We start from the raw sequence: 20,916 nt of genomic DNA on the forward strand, positions 1-20,916 counted from the left end.
CATTCAGCAAATACTTATCAGGGGCTAGCCACAGACTGGGCACTGGGAGCAGGGTAGGAAGGGACGTGGTTGTGGCTGGGATGACAGGGTTGTGCAGTGGCTGGCCTGAAGATCAAGAATAACCCGGGTGCCAGTCCCCTGCCAGTGTCATGGCACTTGTTGACTGTTCCATCCACAGATACTAGCTGCAGAGTCCACAGATACTAGCTGCAGAGTGCCACTGCAGCATCCAGCGGTGCCACTTGGTGTCTTCCTGCACAGTGCTGCCTACTCTTTCCGTGATGTCTGGTCTCTGCAGTAGCCCGTATGACCCAGGGCAGGAGCCAGCCCTCCGCCCTCATGCCTGTCCCACATCCACCCACTTCCCATCCTCAGCCCATTTGGTCAGCTTCTGTCTCGCTGTCACCCTCCTGTGGCCAGGATAAAGCCCTGGCCCTGCCCTGCTGCTCCCAGGACCCGTGCCCCTCATCTCACCCACCTGTAGGCTGGGCTGGGCTGCTCCTCATTTCCCAGACAGCCTGCTCCTGCCCTCAGGGTCTCCCCTGCTCCCTTCCCTCTGCAGGAATGCCCGCCATGCCATGCTGGCCTGGCCACTGTGACGTGAGTCATCCTTGTTCCTTTCAGAAAAACTTAAGCCTGAGACAAACAGGAAGAGAACCGTAAGACACCCATCATCCCACCACAGCTCACTTTTTGGGTACCTGTCCTTCCATGACTTTTCTGTTGCTACTTATTGCAAGCAGTCCTGCCCTGTTCAAGAAAGAGACTGGTGCCCTGCAAGCTGTACAGTAAACCAGCTTTCTGGTATCTGGACTTCTTTTTGGTCACTGCACATCGCACTCTCCGTCATCACAGTGGTGGCAGGGTAACCAGTTTTCCATATTTCCATATTTATAAGCTCCGCCGAGATAAATATCCTGGCACCACCAATCTTTGCTTGTTGGCTATTTCCATAGAAGGTCTTCAGGAAGTGAAGCAGCAGATGGGAGAGTGTTCTTCTAAGAACTCTTGGTACCCGTGGCCAACTCACCCTCCCTTCCACCCAGCCCTGCTGTCCCCTGGGTCCGGCAAGGTTTCTCTTTGCCAGCCAGAGATGTGACCGATGACATTGGATCATGTTTCTGATTCACATTTCTGGTGAAGTTCGTCATTATTTCATCTAGGCTGTTTGTATTTCCTGTTTTGTAAAATACTCTTCTTGTCCTTTGCCCATTTTCTTTCTTTTGGAGCCCTGTGCTATTTCTTACCTTTTGCCTGGTGAATTCACACACACACACACACACACACACACACACCCGCCCCTGAGACCTGGTCTATGTCTCTTAGTGAAGTCTTTCCTGGAGGCTGTGTAGATGTTTGAAGAAAGGGGTCATAGTACCAACCTTAGTGCCCACCCCAGGTTGATCCGAGGCTCCCGGATCTGAGAGCACTGCGGGATTAAAGCGTGTGTGTGGCAGGTGGGGAAGGAATGCTGGGACGCCGTCTCTCTGGTCTCAGCTCTTGTCAAGGAGCAGAGAAATGTGTCTGGAAAGGCAGGGGCATGGGCCAGGTCTGCCCAGGGGTTGCCCACCAGGGCCCCTCTGGCCACCGCTGGCGTCTGGGGACTTGGAGCAGTCCTGGGGCCCCTCCCACATGCACCCCATCAGCCAGTGGAGGGAGTTACTTTTGTCATCTGGGTTTTAACTGCCTGGAGGTTGTACTGGCAAATCGGAGAACCAGGGCACAGACCCGTGCCCTGTGGCCAGAACTGTGTTCCTACAATTTGGGGAGATAGCTTAGGGAGCGCTGGCCTCTGCACCGTCCACAGACCTCAGACTCAGGGTTTGTGCAGTCTTCTTCCTCTCGCCATCCTTCCCTTCCCTCTTTCCTTCACCCCTCTCCCATCTGAGGGACCCTGGTCATCTCCCAGCTCCAAATCCTGGCAGGCCCTGCTACCTAAGCCTGTGTAGGAGCTGTGCCCGGCCTGGCTGGGCCCCAAGCCCCCTGCTGCTTGCCAGCCGTCAGGCCGCCCTTGTTCCCTGGAACCAATCTCCATCTCTCCTCTCCTGAAGGGGCATCTGGAAGGAGCTTGGCAGTGTGGATTTGCACACTGCAGGGTCTCTGGTCCCAGACTGAAGCTGGCTGTGCAGAACTGCATCACTGCCCCCATTCCAGACACCTGGGGGAGCCAGGCAGTGTGCACATCGTGCCGCCTCCCTCCTCTCCTTAGGCCTGTCCCCAGGAGCCTGCTCAGTGTGCATTCACCAGGCCAGCCCTGCCCTCCTGCTGCTGCCTGCCTGCTGCCCCCTCCTGCCCCTGCACCCTCCGTCATCCTACATCTCACAGGCGCCTCACTGGGCTTTGCTTGAGCTTCTGCCCCTCACTGTCCACCTCCCACCCAGTGACCACTCCCAGGCCCTTCCCCTGGCAGGATTTTTTTTTTCCCATTTAGTTTATTGGTACATTTTAGGTGCACAGTACAGTTACATTCATCATTGGGATCTTGTACCTGTACATGATGTATCTTGGTTCTTATTTTTCCCCACTCCCCTGCCCTCCCTTCACCCCCTCCACCTCTTCCTATTTACAAAGACTTTGTTTCCATGTTTTTCCTTTTTCTTTTCCCTTCTTTCCTTTCCCCTTCCCCTCCCACTTCCCCTATTCCTTTAGACATTTTCTTCCTATTTCACAATATCTTTTATACATTTTGATTCTTATTTACACTTTTAGTTTTTCACACCAGAGAAACTGTTCAGTATTTACACATGTCCCCTGGCGAGTTTTGCTTGGCTTTGCTAGCTGCCCCTCCTTTCCTAGGGCCCAGCAGAATCTCCGCTGCCTTGGAGATTTGGCACTTGTCCTTTGGTCTGGACTGCTCAAGCCCAGCCACACTGAGGTCTTGGTTCAAAATCTCCTTTGCCATGGCTGTCCCGACTGCCCTATCAGGGCCTGTGCTTGCAGCCCCTCCCAGTGCAGCAGAGCTCGTGCCCATAATCCCTCCACAGGGCCTCATTGTTGGGGTCTTTGCCCATTTGTTTCTGATTTTCTGTTTGACTGCCCCTAGGTGTGGCAGCTTTCACTCTTGACAGCAGCTGTCCTCTGTCTTGAACGTCATCAGTACCCGAGCCGGGCATAGGACCTCATTGGAGAGGGTGGAGGAGGAGGCGCAACCCCGAGGATGTGTGTGACATTGGCAGGTGTATGCTCTTGGATCACCAGGAAGCGCATAATGGCTGAGGGGGCACAACAGGGGTGATGTGTCCTGTCCTAGAGGACAAGCAGGTCCCAGTGCTGCCAGGGTTAGGGAGATATGTCCTGAAAGGCTTGTGGGGCAGCACCAGAGAGTCAGCAGTGGCCACCCTGGGGTCCAGCTGGGCGATGAGATGGCAGGAACAGGGCTGGGCAGGGATACATGGAGCCATGCCGGGGCAGGACTCCTCAGTAGGGCTGGATTTCCCCAGCAGTGCTTAAGTGCTGAAACCCTGACCACAGTAGAGCCAGTGGTTCAGGGTCAGGGGTGGAACAGGAAAACAAGGCTGTTGCTCTCCAGGAAAAGCCGTGATGCCCTGTCCAGGGGTCTTGGCAGACAGGACAGGCTTCATGGCCCGGCACAGTGGGAGATGGGCGGGAAGGCAGTGGAGAGAGGTTGGGAATCTGTGCTCTCAGAATTTGCAGGTGTTGCCTGGACCGTTTGTGGAGACCCTGAAGTTGCCAGCCTCGGGCCACCAGGAGTTTCAGAACTGACCAAGCTGGCTGCTCTGGCCCCACAGCCCTGCTGCTGCTGCTCCTCATTCTGTTCAGGCTCTGGAACCCAGTCTCAGATCTGTGGAGTTTTTTTAGAAATACGGGTTTAGAGGATCAGGTTTTGTTGGTTTTAAAAAAAAAGTTCTCTGCAGAATTGCAAATAATGCATATAAGCTGCTGCACTATGAAGGGAACAAGGCTGCCCCTCAGGTGTTGGCTGCACTTCATGACTTCTGAAAAGGGGTCCGGGAGCGCCTGGCAGTGGAGACCCTCGAAAACCCACCACCAGCCAAGTGATGGCATGTGTCCTGCACCCTAGATAGGCTGTGACGAGAGGGACAGACCGCCCTGTGGTCTTCCACACTCTGAGATGCTCTCAGATGCCCAGGGCAGTCTGAGGACACGTGGTGATTAGACGCTGGGTGCCTTTCTGGGTCAGAGGAAAAGTAAGGGCGTGAGTCAAGCGTGGGCCTAGTTAATGGTAATGTGCAGGTATCTGGGCACTGTAACGAATGCACCACACCGCACCTCACTGCGCCTGTGCTCATCTCCTTTGTCCCAGAGCGGCCCACCAGGCCTCCTGCTCCTCAGGGGAAGGTGTGGCTGGTTGTCTCCCAAGGCTGCCTCCTCCCTCCAGCGATGCTCTCCCTGGGTCTCCTCGCCATGCTGTGTCTGCTCCTGGTATCCACCTGGTAGTGGCTCCTATCTGTCCTGAATATTCCAGAGAGGGGCCAGGGACACCACGCTTGTCACCCTGGTTCTTTTGACAGTGAGGACCTCAGGTTTCCAACTGCCCTGAACACGAGCTGATGACTATATTGCAGTGGAGTCTGCGCCAGGGGAGGTGTGGAACTTTGACTTGGGGCTGTGGAGCTGGGCTGGGGCTTCTCTTGGCTCTGGCTTCTCCTTGGGCCCCTTTCCCACCTGCTCCTCAGCCAGGTCCAGTTGGCCCCACGTTGTTTAGGAATTAATGCGGCCAGTGCTGGATGGTGCCAAGACCCATCAAGCCTTCCCACAGTGGGGGCGAGCACGGAAAGGCGGTTGCTGGCTGCCCTTGGGCTCTGCTCATGGGTGTATCCCTCCTTACCCTCACTCCCCAAGGCCCTACAGCCCATGAGACTGATCATAACGCGTTACTGCCTTTTCATAGCTTTTTAAATTATAAGAATGACTTTTGTTCATTACAAGCTTGTACAAGTTTGCCAAAGAAAGCTAGAAAGTTTGCCCCATCTCGAGGCCACACGTACAGCGGCCAGTGCTCCTAACATTTCTGAATGTTACCTACTCTTTTCTCTGACCTTGCCCCTGACCCTGGTCAGCTAGAGTCCTGTTGGTTCTCCTGTCCTCTCGCCCACCCACTTGCTGTAGCTGGTTTACCTGTGTCCTTGTGTTCTCCCACACAGGACACAGCTTGGGCTATGGCTTCGTGAACTATGTGACTGCAAAGGATGCAGAGAGAGCGATCAACACACTTAACGGCCTGAGGCTCCAGTCCAAAACCATTAAGGTAAAGAGACTTGATCCCCACTCTTCCATTCCTGCTGAGGCCTGGCCCGGCCTCGGTCACTGACTAGCTGTTAGCACAGCCACCCGCTGAAGCCTGGCTTTTGTGGCATCAGGGAGCCTGGTCGCCGTTGGTGGTGACTGTCCCAGGCTTTGCACGGATGGCTCACGGCCACCTCAGCCTCAGCAGCCAGGGCCCCGTGAAGGTAATGTATGCAGGGTCAGGCTTCACCCCAGCCCAGGGTCTCTCCCGGGGCCTGTCAGCTCCCAAGCAGCCTCCTCCACAGCCCCCACCTGTCTCTTGGCCTCCCTCATCACACTCCCAACCTCAGCAGTTCCATCTCCCGTGAGCATGTGGCCGGCTCCAGAGGCTCCTAGCTTGTGATAGCAGCAGCCCCCTGCAGCCCCACCCCTGTGGCTTTCCTCCCTCCTCCTAGAGAGCCATCAGACCTTCCTCTGGCCTGTTCTTTCTACATCCATTGAGCACCTGTGTGTCCACACAGTTAACAGCACACATCCAGGAGCCTCACGGAGCCTGGGCCCCAGGGTGTGAAGCTTCGGAGCTGTGGGGCTGTGGATGGCGAACACTGCAGGTGACAGGCAGACACCGGGGGAAGGCCTCACAGTGACAGGACAAGGGCACCATCCTTGCAGCCCCTTCAAGGGGGCCTCTGCTGTGGCTCTGGTGCCCCACTGCCCAGTCAACTCAGTCAGCCTCCTGTGCCTCTGTCCTCCTGAGCCACTTGGAGGGCGGTGCTCTCAGCCCGAGCTACCCCCATCCCTTTTCCTGTGTCTGCCTGTCGGTTCCCCTGTTGCAGCAGCACCATCAACCCAGGACCAGCTGTGTTCCTCCCAGCCCTTATTCCCATGTCTACTTCATCCAAGACGCTGCTGGGCCTTCCCCAAGCCTCCTCCCCATGACGTGGCTTCCTGCCACCGCTTGGCAGCCACTGTATCCACCGCCCTCTGGCGCACACCTTCAAGAGGTGCGCACAGACTGGCTCTTCACCTCTTGTTCCTGAGAAGTATGGATGCTGGAATCGTTTCTCTCTCGCTCTCAGTATTTCTCCCCGTCCCCCTCCCCCTCCCTCTCCCTCTTCCTTCTCTTCCTTCCTCTCAGCACTGGGGATTGAACACTGGGCCTTTACACATAGCTACATCCCCAGCCCCGTTTTTTCCCCGTCCCTTATTTTGAGCCAGGGTCTCACCAAGTTGGCCAGGTTGGGCTTGAACTTTTGAACCTTCTGCCTCAGCCTCCCAGAGTGCTAGGATTACAGATGTGCACCACCACACAAGCCTGGAGTTACTGCTCTTGATCTGAAGCCAGGTGTACAGGGTTCTGTCAGCGTCAGCATCACTCTGGGGTGCCCCTTACTTTTGCAACCCACCAGGGATGCCTCCTGACCTGGCCTTAAACTCCTCTGTGATCGTGGCTACTCAGTGGCCGTGCCCTCCTGGAGCCACTCACACAATGGCAGGTTTCCCAGACCCACCTTGAGCCTCGTAGGTGTGGAGTGTGCAGTGGGCTCCCAGGGTGGGAGTGTGACTCCCGAGTCCTTGCATCCACTCGGGCCCCACAGTGGAGGCTGGTGAAGGCAACCTAATGTTCTGCAGGAGCCCCAGGTTGTCTATCCTCAGCCTAGGGCTCCCCAACTCTTAGAAATTGTCTCCTCCATTTGGGAAATGTTTTCGTACTCTTGTTTATAAGGCAGCCGGGCTGAGGTGAGACCAGGCCAGTTATTCGTAAACGCAAAGTTCTATTTATTCAGTTGTAAAACACACAACTACGTGCGAATCTGGTGCTTTAACCTCTTCCCGATGGATGTTGGCAGGAAATGGCCCTTCCTGAGGCTGAAACCAGGAGCTCCTAAGACCCCAGGGGAGCAGGCCCAGGCAGTGCTGCCTCTCCTTGTCACCCTGGCCAAGTTCAGGTGGCAGCCTTGCCTTGGACTCCAGAGTCTGGCTCCCAGTGGCTTTCCACCACTCTCCTAGTTCTGCAGAAACAAATCAGTCCTTCAAGGACACGAGGCCCTCAGTCATCATTTCTCTTCCTGTCACCTTGGAGCTACACAGGCCTGGCTTCTTTAGCCATTTCCCCAATGTGCTCTGGGGTGCTTTGTTTTCCCACCATGCCCCCCTGTGAAAGCAAACCCTTACTGAGCCCCCAGCCAGTGCCAGTGCTGAGCTGATGCTTCGAGACCGACTTCAGATTGGCTGCCTTGCCCTTGACAGCCTCCAGCTTGGGGCTGACTCACCAACACAGCTGGATAAAGGCTGTCGCGTGGGTTTACTCAGTATTTGCCTACCACCAGCTGGCGTGCGCCAGATCTATTCTGACCCCAGCCACCCACAGGTGTAAGGGCACAGTCCCCAAGAAGGCTTCCCTGACAATGCCAGGTACACCCTGGGTTCCCCGGGTCAGACTTCTGACCAAATGACTCAAGTTTGGGTGTTCACACGGCCCCTTCTGCTTCCAGAACTCATAGGTCCGATTACGGTTTGATTATAAAGGATGCAAATCAGGACCCACCAAATGGAGAAGGCACAGCGCAAGGTCTAGCAGGGTCCCAAACACAGAGCTCTGTGTCCCCACCTGAGGAGTCAGGGTACCTCACTGTCCTCCCAGCTGGGAAATGCCACAAGCTTCTCATCCAGAGTTTTATTGGAGGTCTCAGTCTGTAGGCCTGACTGGCTCCAAGCCCTAGCCCTCTGGCCACGCGCTTCCATCCTGACCTATCAGCACAAACCCAGGTGTCTCACCCATGGTTCCTGAGTGACAAGGAAATCTCAGGGGTTTTAGAATCCCTCACCAGGAATCCAGCACACGGTCCAGACCTTTTTGTGTTTTTATTCTGCAGGAGTTTTTTGTTTTGTTGTGGGAGGAGGTGCTCTTATTACATTACCTCAGGGTGGCACACAAAGTCTTACTATACAAGCATGGCTAGCAGCCTGGCGCCTTACCCAGTCCCGGGGCTTCTGTGACCCACAGCTGGCCATCAGGAGCACTGCTGTGCTCACTGATGCGGCCTCCAGATCCCCCTAAGAGGGTCCTGGGATGTGCTCAGGCAGTGCCAGGGAAGGTCCTCTGAGAAAGCCAGAGTTGATCTGGAGGAGGAGTTAACCAGGGACCCACAGAGGACGGAAGAACCACTCATGGATGGGTGCAAGGCAAGGGTGCTGGAGTGCAGGAGATGTGGTGGCCAGCATGCTGGGAACTGCGGGCGTCTCCCTGTGAACAGGGCCTTCCTGGGGCTCGAGGTCCCTGTCCTGCACAGCTAGCCTAGTTGTCCTGCTCCCCCCACACAACTGCCTTTTCCCTGTGACAGCAGCCAGGCGCCACGATGGAGTGGACATGTGGAAGAGCCAGGCTGTACGTGGCACAGGAGCTGTAGGCCTGTGTGATTCATGCAGCTCACACTTAGGAAGGTTTACAGTGGCTGGGCCCTTCTGGGCCTTGTCTGTTCTTGCCGCAGCCCTGTAAAGTGTGAGCCCGTTTAGGGCTGAAGAAGCCAGTTTTCTGAAGAGTGAAATGGCCTTTCCAAGGTCACAGTGGGAGGGTGGGGCAGTGTCTGGCAGCTTCCCCAGGAGCCAGAACAATGTAACTTGTGTTACCAGGGCCCAGGCAGCCACCACCTGTCTGTTCCACAGGTGACTGCTAAATGCCTGCACTCTGGGTGCTCGGGAAGCAGCAGGGATCACCCAGTGTTTGCTCCATGGAGTCAATTAAGTAGATGCCATAGTGCTCCAGATAGTAACAAAGGCAGTGGCCCTGACTGACGAGGGACAGGACAGGGCAGCACACTGCGGGTCAGGGAATGTGTGAGCTTCTGGGGCTGTGTGAGCTGCTGGGATGCCATTCCCAGACCAGGCAACTCAAACCACAGAGAGTAGCTACATCTTGGGCTGGGGATTTTGCTCAGTGGTGCTGTGCCTGCCTTACAAGCGTAAGGTTCTTAGTTGGATCCCCAGTACCGGAAGAAGAAAAAAAAAAAGACACATGAAATTGTCTGGAAGGCCCCAAGTCAGGCTGCCTGGGCTGGTCCCTTCCAGAATCACTGGGGAAGGATCTGTCCTGGCCCTGCCTGGCACAGCCCCTCTCCCTGCAATCTAGGGGTTGCTGGCAATCCTGTCCTTTCTGGGCTTGTAGAAGCCCCACCCTGCTCTCTGCCTCCTTGGTCACCTAGCAACCTCCCAGTGTGCACCTGTGTCCACACTGTGTCCCCATGGTACAGGACACAATTGCAGTGGTTTAGGGGCCCACCCTCCTCCATGTGGCCCCCTCTTAGCTAAGTACCTTTGCAAGGAAACTGGCTCTGAATCAAGTCTTAGTACGAGTCCCGGAGGCATGAATTTGGGATGGGGCGTGGGGACACGATATCACCCCTTACAAATTTCCCAGGAAATAGACAGGGAAAGACTTGATTGAAGCTGAAGAACAGGTGTCACCTGAAATTTAGGAAAGGGGGTTGTGGACCAGGAGCAGCACCCCAGCCACACCACGGGTCCATGCACACCTGCTGGGGGCCAGCTGCCCTTGTCCAGCGTCCTTTGATTCTGTTTGACCCTGAGCTTGGCAGTGGCTGGAGAAAGGTCCTTGAAGGTCCCTGTGGTCCTGTGGCATAGCAGTTTCCCTCAGCATTTGGCTCAAGGCATTTCCCTCGGGGCTTCATCCGGGGCCTAAGAGTAGTCAGTGCGGCCTGAGCACTGCTCCCCCAGTGCCTGGTGCAGCTTGAGGATGCCTGTTACCCCTGCATCCTTTGGAAAGCCAAGGTTGGTCCCAAAGGCAGTGCAGCCTGGGCAGGTCTGCAGATGGCCAGGGCCCACTGTGGGGAGGTCCTGGGTTGTGGGGGTTTCCTCTAGCCACCCTTCCAAAATGCATGCCTCTGACCAAGGCTTTTGGTAGAGTTGAGGGGATGTGGCTGGGAGTGCTGCCCTTGGACAGGAATGTAAGTAGGGTCAGCCCAGCATGTCTGGCCTCTGGGGAGCAGTGGGCCAAGGCAAGTAGCCAAGAGCCCCTGACCCACAGCTGCACCAAGGCACTTTGGTCCTGGGAACAGACAGGAAGGCATCAAGGGAAGGCCCATGTGCCCCCCTCTGCTTCCTCAGAGACCTCCAACCCCTCAGGACCTAGTATCCTCAGCGTACTTTCTGCCGGGTGCCTGCTGAGAGGTGAGGTCTCTGCCTAGGCCTAGACCCCACCCTTCTGGCAACTCGCTCCCTGACCCATCTCCCATCCTGGCAGGCCCCACCTCTAGACAGAGGCTCCAGCAGCGGCTCCTCCTCCCTACAGTAGCTGCAGTCCTGTCACTCCTCCTGGCTCTAGGTCGCAGACAGCCGTCGGCCTCAACCTGCAAGAGCATTGCACACCTTTTATTGCCATTGCTTCTGGCCCCTATCCCCATTCTCCAGTCAGTCACTTAATAGTGAAAACATGAGGCTGAGATAGGAGGATCACAAGTTCAAGGCAGCCTGGGCTGCATACTGAGCTCCTGTCTCAAAAACAAACAAAATACTGAATGCTTTCATACTGGGCTCAAGGTTCCCCAGAACTCAGGGGCCCCTTGTGGGCTTGCATAGAGAGCTCGCTTGTAGGCAGAGGGTGTTGCATTCTCTCAGAAGGACTCCCAGTTGTGCCTGCCGCACCACCAGCTCCTGCAGTCACAGACCAGGGCCTGTCCCCAGCTCTGGGCCATTGCCAGCACATCAGAGAGGGCATCAGGCCTCAGTGGGAGAAGAGCAAATGGGCCTTGAGCCCAGCCCTGCCTCCACCTGGTGTGGGCCCAGTCTCCTAACCTGGGAGTAGGAATAGGAATATTTGCTGGGTGTGGCAAAGACCAGGGAAGGGAACATGACAAGGTATTTGCACATCCCCTGCTGGTGATGGGTTACCGGTGAGAAACGGTCCTGTGCTCAGTTTCTTAGCACAGCCTTAGCTGTTCTTAACCCCAAATTGTAGGGTGCTTGATCCCTTGATACTTCGGCCATATACCTGTCCTAATCTTAGGAAATGGTTTTGTTTTTAAGGTGTCGTATGCACGCCCAAGCTCAGAAGTCATCAAAGACGCCAACTTGTACATCAGTGGGCTCCCGAGGACCATGACCCAGAAGGACGTGGAGGACATGTTCTCTCGGTTCGGGCGCATCATCAACTCCCGGGTCCTTGTGGATCAGACCACAGGTACAGCGGGCTGCTAGGACAGGCCACGGGGCTTCCCTCCAGGCCGGCTCCAGCTGGCCAGGGAGACAGCTTGCTGCTGGGGTTTTTCGTGGTCTTAGTTACTCCTGAGACAAGGGCAGAATTGGAATGAGGAGGTGTTTATTTTCACTGATGAGGCTGAGCGCATTCAAAGGAGCCCCGGGATTAGGCCACTGTTTTATGGTGAAAACACCCAGAAATCCTGGTACTTCCTCTGAGGCACTGGTGCCAGCCATCTACTGCTGTTTTCATTGCAGGCAGGCAGTGTGTGTCTGTTACGGTCCCAGCTCCCCACTTGGCTGCCCTGAGGTGACATGGTGGCTGTTTGAGAAGAGCCACCTTCAGGCCCTGTGACTGGGGAGCCAGCCCTCTGCTACACCGGAAGCTCAGCACAGCAGCCCTGGCTTCCCTCCCTGGCAGCCCCAGCCACTCTGCTGCCCCTCCCACCGTCTCAGCACAGGGCTTGGGGTGCAATCAGTCAGAGACCTGCATGCATGCTGTGTCTCCGACCAAGGAGGGGAAGGGGCCACTGCAGTCCAGCTGAGGCTCGTTGGGCCAGCACCGGGCACTAACAGGTTGTAGGGCTCTGGGAGCGGCCTGCAGTCAAGTGTAGGTGCACTGTGCCAACATAGCCTGGGGTCCCTCACACAAGTCCTTCAGTCTGCCCTGCTCTGGGATGGATAGAACCCCTGGGTCTATGCCAGAAGTTTCTTAACGGATCCCCAAGTGGCACATGGTTGGCTCCTTGACCCTCCTTTTCTAGGACCCATGTGGACTGCTCTGCCCAGCCTTTATGTCCAGCTATGACCCAGCACTTCGGGGAAGGGGAGTCGGCGGCATTGCACCCCACCACCTGGCTCTCCTGGGGCTCCCCTTAGCTTCTCAGACACATGCATCCCCACTGTGCCGAGAGTGGTCACTTCTGCAGACGGCTCCCCTTTCCCCTCTGCAAGGGCAGTGTCCGCCAGGCTGCTTGGGGCACCTCAGGATCATACCCCACGTCAGCCATGAACCTCAGGGTGGCAGGCAGGACCCTCGTGCTCTTCCTCAGCTTTCGCTGCCAGCCCTTTTCTCCTCTGGCCCCCAGGCCTCACGAAGCCCCAGCAGTAGCAGCCCCCTGCACCTCAAGGTGTGGAGAGAAGGGCCAGCCAGTAGGTTCGAGTAGAGTTTGCCTTCAGGTAACGTGCTTTGAGGGTGAAGAAACTGGGGTGCTCTCTTAAAGAATCTTTGCATTCGGAGCCAGGTGTGGCAGCACACACCTGTAATCCCAGCTACTCAGGAGGCTGAGGCGGATCACAAGTTTGGGGTCAGCCTGGGCAACTTTAGTTTCTTTGCTTCTTTATTGTAATTGCGAATTTTATTAGTTCACTTGTATGAGATTGTGCCATTTCTTGGTCTCTGCTCTTAACCCTAAAAACACTGTAAAATATAAAAACAATGCAAAGCCGTCCTCAAAAGGTACGCGTTCATCAATTTGATGACTTTGTGTCTCCCTACATGAAGTACCATTCTTTTTCTCTCCGGGTTTCCTTTGTTTCACTCAGGAAGTTTCTGTTGGAAAGCCCCTGTACAAAACCAGCCAAGGAAACCACCCTCGCACACCGGCTTCCCAGCTGGCCACATGCAGGTCTGTGCGGAGAGTGACTCCTCCCCGCGGGCTGCTGTGTGGGCCCATGGCCTCGGCACTGTCCTGCTTGCCTGGACTTAGCTTTGCATTTAGGTTTCCAAGGCTGACTGAGCTGGCCTTCATGTGCATAATAATAAATAAAAACAGCATTTGCCAAACGTGTGTTTTCAGGGATCCCTCCTGACCTGACATTTGATAGTGAGCTCAAGCCCTAGACCGGTCCTGGTCCCAGGCATGTGGCTGGGTCTGACCTCATCGAGCTGTGGGGGCCTCTGGTCAGGTGACATTTGAATTCACAGCTTTTGAAAGCGCTGTGCTGGGGAGGGTGCCCCAGGATCGAGCTAGGTGCAGGGGGAGCATAGGGGTGTGGGGTCCATGGTGCGTCACAGTTGTAAAGAGAGTCCTTAGCCTGTGAGTCCCTGGGCGGTGTCTGTTCACGCAGGGCCCACAGTGTCGTAGTCATGGGCAGTTGGAGAGCTGGGAAGCGGTGTGGAAGGGGCAAGGCCCCGAGGGGACAGTTGGTGGCACACTCCCTCAGCGGGTTCCCCTGAGGCCCTGCGTGGTCCTGCTTTGCGCTGTCATTCACCGCATGCTGAAAGAGAAGAAACCCCAGCAGCCTTTGGCAGTCATGAGAATGAGGGTGCTGAAGCCAAGCTAAAGAGCCTTTCTTGCCAGGCCACACATGAGATCCCAGCCCAGAGATGTCACTTGGGCCCCTGGCTGGTGCCTGTCCCGCACTACAGCCTTCCTCTTGACCCTCACCCCACGTTCTTTCCCCAGGAGCCACAGCCAGTTCACTGCCCCACAACCCCCAGCCTGCAGCACATCCAGCCCTCACCCCATTCCTCCACTTCCTCGGGGCCAGACCTGCTCACACCATCCCCAGCCTGGGCCTAGAATGCAGACAGCCAGGAGGTGGAGCAGAGCCCACACTTGGGCTGGCCAGACCAGGGCTGCCTGTAGTGGTGGGATTGGGTGCCAGCTGGGGATGGGGTGTGCCTTCTGCTGGTTAGTCTAGTGGCAGGAGAAGGGACTCCCCTCTGGGTAGGAGCCCCTCCGGGGCCCTGCAAGGGCTCCTGACTGGCTCCGCCTTGTGGAGCCTGCTGGGCACTTTTCTCTCTGCCTCTGTCCGAGGGCAGTTGGGAGTGGAAGGAGATGCCATGTCTTCAGGGGAGTCTCCGAGAGGCAAATGCTGTGCTGAGGCAGGACGAACTGGAGGGGAGGTTGGCTGCAGGACACACCTTCCTGGGGGAAGGAGAGGGCAGGGGAGTGGCTCCGAGTGGCCAGTGTGTCCGCACGGCAGGCCGGGAAGGTGCAGTCACCTCAGCCCACCCCATGGCTCCTGCTCACAGGGGCCCTCTGGCAGCAGCTGGGACAGCCCAGGGAGGGGTTGGAGACCTGACCTTGACAACCCTCCCTCCCAGCACATCTGTGCCCCACACTGGCCCTGCTGGCTGAGGAGGGACAGTAGATGTGGCCTCTGCTGATACTGCTTTTTTTAAAAAATAGGTTTGGGTACCTATTTGGTTTGTCACCAAAATATCCCTTACGCTGGGACTGTGGAGCCCTTTTCAGCTAGAAGAGTGAAGCCTCAGCCTTCATCAGTCACTGTGTATTTGCCTTAATCAGTTCATTTATTTTTTCTTTAGGGTTAAATTTTGTTTATTTCGTTGACCAGACATCCAGTTTGAACTGCAGTAGACTGACTTGACTTTTGCTTTTCAGTTTTACAAGTCCTCGTTTTTTTCCCCCTAACTCCATTTTTGTTGGTTTGTTAAAAAGGTTTGTCCAGAGGGGTTGCGTTTATCCGGTTTGACAAACGGTCAGAAGCAGAAGAGGCAATTACCAGTTTCAATGGTCATAAACCCCCAGGTTCCTCCGAGCCCATCACAGTGAAGTTCGCAGCCAACCCCAACCAGAACAAAAACGTGGCGCTCCTTTCGCAGCTGTACCACTCGCCTGCGCGGCGCTTCGGAGGCCCCGTGCACCACCAGGCGCAGAGGTTCAGGTGAGTGCGCAGGTGGCCTCTGGCGTCCATTCTTCAGGTCTCATGCCGCACTACTGTGGGCGACCACACCAGGTGGAAGGAAGGTGCTGGGGGTGCTCGCTGCTCCCAGCAGTCGCTTCTCGGGATCACTTTGGTGGCTGTGCACCACCCCCATCAGAAACGCACCTGTACAGAAGCCATGCACGGCATCTGTTGGTACCAGGTCCAGGGTCCCCCTCGGGTACCAAAATCCAGAGGTGCTCAAGGCCCAACACATCTCCCAAGGGCTTCACTGCATCTCTGGGTGACTTGTAGCCCTCACACAACATGAATGCCATGTGGACAGTCACCACACTAGCACTCAGGGACAGTGACGAGGGGAAGTCTGTACACCGTCAGTACAAGTGTGGAGTTTCACGGGATTTTCAGTCTGCAGTTCATGGACTCTGCAGTTAGAAGGGCTGACCAAGCGTCCACTGAGGAGCCCACGCTCAGGGGAGTTGCAGAGATGGCCCAAGACCGGGCTCCTGGGTGGGATTTCTGGCAGCACCAGGATGGAACGGGGTGATGGACCCTTCTGTGTCCGTGGCAGCGGAGGTGGCGCCCAGGGATGCTCAGGGGAGAGCCGGTCTGCGCCCCGAGCTGGGTTTTTCCTTCCCTTTTGTGATGCTAGGGAAGGGACTCGGTGAGTGCTCTGCCACTGAGCTGCTCCTCGGCCACATCCAGGCTTTTTAGCAGTGCCCTGGCTCGGGCCTTTCCACACACCTACCTTGTCTGTTTTGTGTCTGGCTGTTCAGTGCCTGCTCCTCCGAAGCGCTGCCCCAGAGGAGCAGCTTTCCCATGTGCCTGAGTCCAGCAGCTGGCCTGCCTGGCCCTTCTGGTTTAAAGGCTGAGACTGGGAAGCATTTTTGGACGGAATTGAGCTGGATTTTAAAATCCAACTTTCGGAAGCCAACAGCAGCACAGAGAGCACTGCTCCTGGGAGGCTGGATGTGTGGGTGGTAGCAGGCAAGGAGGAAAACCGGGGACGGCTGGAGGAGCAGGGCCTTGGGTCACAGTTGGGGATGAGAAAAGAGGAAGCTGGAGCAGGAGACATCACTGGTCAAGCTGGAGGGGTAAAGCAGCCAGAGGGACGCGGTGGCCCCACAGGAAGAATGGCCAGTGTGAGGCAGGCGGTGCAAAGCTTTGCTGCTGACGGCAGAGGGAGATCAGGAGAGGAAGAATGGCATGGAGGAGCGGGGAGCTGTCTGTAAGGTCCTGCCACATCCAGAGAAGCCTAGAATCAAGGAAGGAGTTGTTCTACATCCTTCTGTTGCATCATACATGGGTGTGTGTGTTCTGTCAAGGTCAAAGAAATCAGTTGTCATGTCAGAAGAAAGTCCAGCCAACAAGAGTAAATCCTAAGAGCAACAGCTATTTGGTTGTGGCCTAACCAAGTATTTGGTAAAATACTACCTCAGATCATTTTTAGTATCCAACCATCCCTCAGTGCACAGACCTGTAGTCCCAGTACTCGGGAGGCTGAGGCAGGACAATCACTGCAAGTTCAAGGCAGCCTGGACTACATAGTGAGTCCCTGTCTCAAAAACCCACAAAGCCAAAAAAACCCCACAAAACCAAAAAGATAACAGAGCCCAGGATCTCGAGCTCCTGTATAAAATGCCATGGTGTCTGCTTGGAACCCATGCAATCCTCCTGTGGACTAAGTCCTCTACTGACTTACAGCACCTAGTGCAGTGCACTGTACTGGAGAAGTTGCTGGAGAAATCACTGCTCTGCTGTACTGTCCAGGGAATAGTGACAAGGAGAAAGGTCTGCATATGTTCAGTTTTTTAGTATCTTCTTCCATCCGAGCTGGATCGAATCACTTGCAGGTGGGAGGCCTGGTGCAGTGGCTGGTGCGAATGGAGGTGGCACAGGAATCGGGGCCGGAAAGGCTGAGCTCTTTCCAATTCTCTGAAAGTCAACTCAGCTCAGTGTCCCGTGGAGCCTGGCTGCCTTTCTCTACCCTGGTCTAATGTGGCTCAGCGGCCTCAGCATCACCTGCAGGCCACTGAGTTACTTAACTAACTCATTTCCTGGTGTGGGCTGCTTATGCTGAGTTTCGCAATTTTTGAAACCGTGACCAGTACCATATCCTGGTTCCTCCAGTGTGTGCACAGGGACCCGGGGCTGAGCTGCCTGCAGCATAAGTGGTGTCTTTGGAGGGTGATGGATCAGTAGCACCTGAGGGCACCTGCTCTTGCATTTCTGTTTGGAGCAGATACTACTCTAGGTGTGTTGTGTGGCTTCGCAGCTGTATCCTACTCAAATATTCTTTTTTTTTTTTTGGTATTGGGGATCGAACTCGGGTCCTTGTTCTTGCAAGGCAGGTGGTGGAACCACTGAGCTAAATCCCTGGCCCCCAAATATTCTTAAATAGGCCCCAAGTCTGAGGCGTCTAGAAGGCAGTGTGGCTTCACTGAGTTTTGTCTCTGCCTTAATCTTTACTGCAGTGCTCACACATTGCCAGAATAATCTTTGGTGCATATGAAAGTGTGGCTGTGGACAGAGCTCCCTGAGTCAGCCCTGTTGGGTGCCTGTGGTCCTGGTGCCCCTCCTTGCAGCCCTCCGCTGTTGGGCCCAGGTCCTTATGGGGTGGCTTCAGCCGGCCCAGAGCTGTGGGAGGGGATTCTCCCTGTGCCCTGCAGTGGCTCCGTGCGGGGGTTGTGAAGAGGGAAGGGCACTGCATTTGGGAAAAGAGCATGTGCACATGCATGTGCACAGGATATGAGGCTTTTCTTTTACTTGCAAAGCGGGGGTGAAGAGGCATCCATGTTAAAATTCGGGGCACCCCTGAGCAGCTAACCAACCTGTGCACAAACAGTACGAGGAGTGGCGGGCACTGCTGGAACCCTCTCTGCAGCAGGAATCCCACCCTCCACTACTATCCTGAATCCTTTCCCAAGTCAGTCGTGGCCCTTGCTGTGCTTCAGCCTTTTTGTCCCTGTAGCTTGAACTGTAGGACAGGAAGGGGCCCAGTGCACACGGGTCAGCATGTGCCAAGCCATCTGTCCCCATCCCTGTCCCCACCTTGTGTCACTGTCGGCCCTCGTGACCTTGACCTGAACGCTGTGCTCTCTGTTTGCTAGGTTCTCCCCCATGGGTGTAGATCACATGAGTGGGCTTTCTGGTGTCAATGTCCCAGGAAACGCGTCTTCAGGCTGGTGCATCTTCATCTACAACCTCGGGCAAGATGCTGACGAGGGGATCCTCTGGCAGATGTTTGGCCCCTTTGGCGCTGTCACCAATGTGAAAGTGATTCGTGATTTCAACACCAACAAGTGCAAAGGGTTTGGTTTTGTGACCATGACAAACTATGAAGAAGCCGCAATGGCCATAGCAAGTCTGAATGGCTACCGCCTGGGGGACAAAATCTTACAGGTTTCCTTCAAAACCAACAAGTCCCACAAATAACTCGCTCATGCTTTTTTTGTACGGAATAGATAATTAAGAGTGAAGAAGTTGAAACTTTTTTGTTAGTGTACAACTCATTTTGCGCCAATTTTCACAAGTGTTTGTCTTAGTCTAAATGAGAAGTGAAAAGGTTTTTATACTCTGGGATGCAACCGACATGTTCAAATGTTTGAAATCCCACAATGTTAGACCAATTTTAAGTTTCTTAAGTTATTTCCTTTAAAATATATATTAAACAGAAACCTAAGTAGACTGCATTTGACTAACCAGTCCCTCTGGATGGTGGTGAGACTGAAGCATGCTTTACTGCTAAGACTGTCTAACACTCATTCATTTGATGTCTCCACAAACTGGATAAAAAAGTGATCTTTCAGTTTCAGTTTTTAATCTAAAGATGTTAGACAGATGCCGAGTGTGCGTTTTCTCAACTGCTTCAACATCTTAAGTGACGTATGCTTTGGTTGACAGGAAATTGCTTTCCCGAGCAGGTCCCACTGCCACCTCCTTGCTCACTCAGTCCCGGGCTCTGCCATGTGGTTCTGGGCGTGGCAGTGGCCCCTGTCCGGCGTGGGCCACCACCAGGGAGGAGGCTGCATGCCGGGCTGGGCCGGGCCCTCCAGAGAAGGACACAGAGGTGTTCTGTCGCCTGGGCACCCATGGGAACGGACCAAAGAGTTTCAGGAAAACTCCAGTGTATTCCAGTCGGCCCTGAGCTCCAGGCGCTCCTGAAGACGTGTCGCTGCTCTGCCATCCCGAATTTCTGTCCACACTTTGCATGCATGGTGCCCCATACATCGGATCCTGTTGTTCACAATGATTTCCCGTTTCCAAGAGCATTTAACGTAGCTTGAATGCATAAGATAGCTCTATTTTTTAATAACACATAAACATTTGAGCATTGTATTTCTCGCATCCCTCCTTGTGAGCGCTAGCCTTTTTTCTATCTTAGTCGGATTTTGTTTTGGAATATTGCTTTCATATGGACACTCAGCAGAAAAGTACTTACTTCTTGCCAGTTATCTATTAACAAAAAACCTTTGATTTGTAGTTTTAAAGATTAACCCTCAAAAGTTCTCTTCATAACTGCCTTGACATTTTGGGTTGTTCTGTTCTGTTAATTTTCTTTTGCTTTTTTGTGTTTTTTGTTTGTTTTTACTTTTGCATTTAAGACCATTAAATTTGATTTTGTTTTGCTCGAGTTTTGTTTTGTTTTTTGTTTTACCTTTTCTTTCTTTTTGGCTAGGGAAGGCACAGACAGCCCAGCATTCAGGGAGGGGTCATAAGATCTTAAGAAACAAGCACTTGCCTCAAAGAAAAAGCATTTGGAAACCATGGCATAGGGATGGGCAGCCACGGAAAGGTGATTCTTACCCAGGAAGCCGGTAGGAAGGGAGAGGTAGGGCCCACCCCGAATAGCAACTCGGGACCTCATCAGGTTTTAGAAGTAGCTGGAAAAGAGGATAGCTCAGTCCTGGCAGCTTTTAGCCTTGACATGAGGTGTCAAACGTGATGACAGGTCGTTTGTTAGTTCTTAATGTTATAGTGTGACAGCGTTATTTATCTGTTTATCTAGGTATTTATTTATTTATTTATGTATTTATTTATTTAAGTGGAAAACTGGGTAACAGGCACAACCATCTCCAGAGCAGGTCCACGTCTCCAGAAGCCCTTGGACAGCTTGAGGCTACCTGTCCCTTGCCCCCTTCACCCTCAGAGGGGCCGTTTACATTGTCCTCATGTATCACAGAGGCTGCTGTGAGCGCTGGGCCTTATCTCCTCAGAGTGGGCCGCAGGCCGTTGGACCTCTTCTTTCCCCAGAAATCCCAGCCTACCTGTCCACATTCCACACAAAGAGCGGCTCTGCTCTGTCTCCCCAGAGCACCCCTTCCCTGGGGAGCTGAATGCTTTCCTGGAAGAATAGCCCTTTTGGGTCCTTTGAGCTGGCATCAGTTGTGAGTACAGGACTCCAGACCCTGAAACCTCTCCTGTGGTCCCCTAACTCCTGCGTATCCCTGCCAGCTTCAGCCAGCGTCCCACCCTGGCAGAGGTGGCCGTCTCAGGAGTGAACCGTGAAGGGCTCAGTGGGCTCGCAGCCAGCACCTCTGCCTCTGAGGGCCGCTCTGACCTTGGGTGGTCAGAGGGGAGCCCTTGTAGCTTCTCAGTTCAGGGAAAGCCTGGTTTCAGGTGGCTTCCACTGTGAACACTTCCAAGCCAGAGTGCCCAGCCATTGCTCCAGGAACTGAAACGTGCCAGGGTGTGGAAGTGTTTCACTCTTGAAACAGTGCTTCTGAGAGGCAGTTTGCCATTGAGGCACTAGATGGCTGGCCCAGGGCTGAGTTTCTTGAGTCTTCTGGACCCCTCTGCAAAGAGAAGAGCCACCTTTTTAAAAGTTACAAACCAGGGGCTAGGGGCTGCTTAGTGCCA

The 20,916-nt window shown here is 54.6% G+C and overlaps 1 protein-coding gene across 2 annotated transcripts in view; it reads left to right on the plus strand.

Annotated features, from left to right (window-relative positions):
• The window catches only part of Elavl1 (ELAV like RNA binding protein 1), a 35,949-nt gene extending 16,259 nt beyond the window's left edge, over positions 1-19,690 (plus strand). The window contains exons 3-6 of one of the 2 annotated variants that reach the window (XM_004865391.4): positions 5,127-5,230; positions 11,251-11,404; positions 14,832-15,057; positions 18,168-19,690. In XM_004865391.4, coding sequence (XP_004865448.1) covers positions 5,127-5,230; positions 11,251-11,404; positions 14,832-15,057; positions 18,168-18,492 — 809 coding nt within the window. In that variant the 3' untranslated portion in view covers positions 18,493-19,690. The remainder of the gene's footprint in view (positions 1-5,126; positions 5,231-11,250; positions 11,405-14,831; positions 15,058-18,167) is intronic. The other variant, XM_004865392.4, reaches the window with a different exon arrangement.
• The last annotated feature ends 1,226 nt before the right edge of the window (positions 19,691-20,916 follow it).

This window comes from Heterocephalus glaber, unplaced genomic scaffold, assembly GCF_053883595.1.
Source record: "Heterocephalus glaber isolate CG9 unplaced genomic scaffold, H.glaber_assembly_v1.0 deba00001761, whole genome shotgun sequence".
Classification (NCBI taxonomy): Eukaryota; Metazoa; Chordata; class Mammalia; order Rodentia; family Bathyergidae; genus Heterocephalus; species Heterocephalus glaber.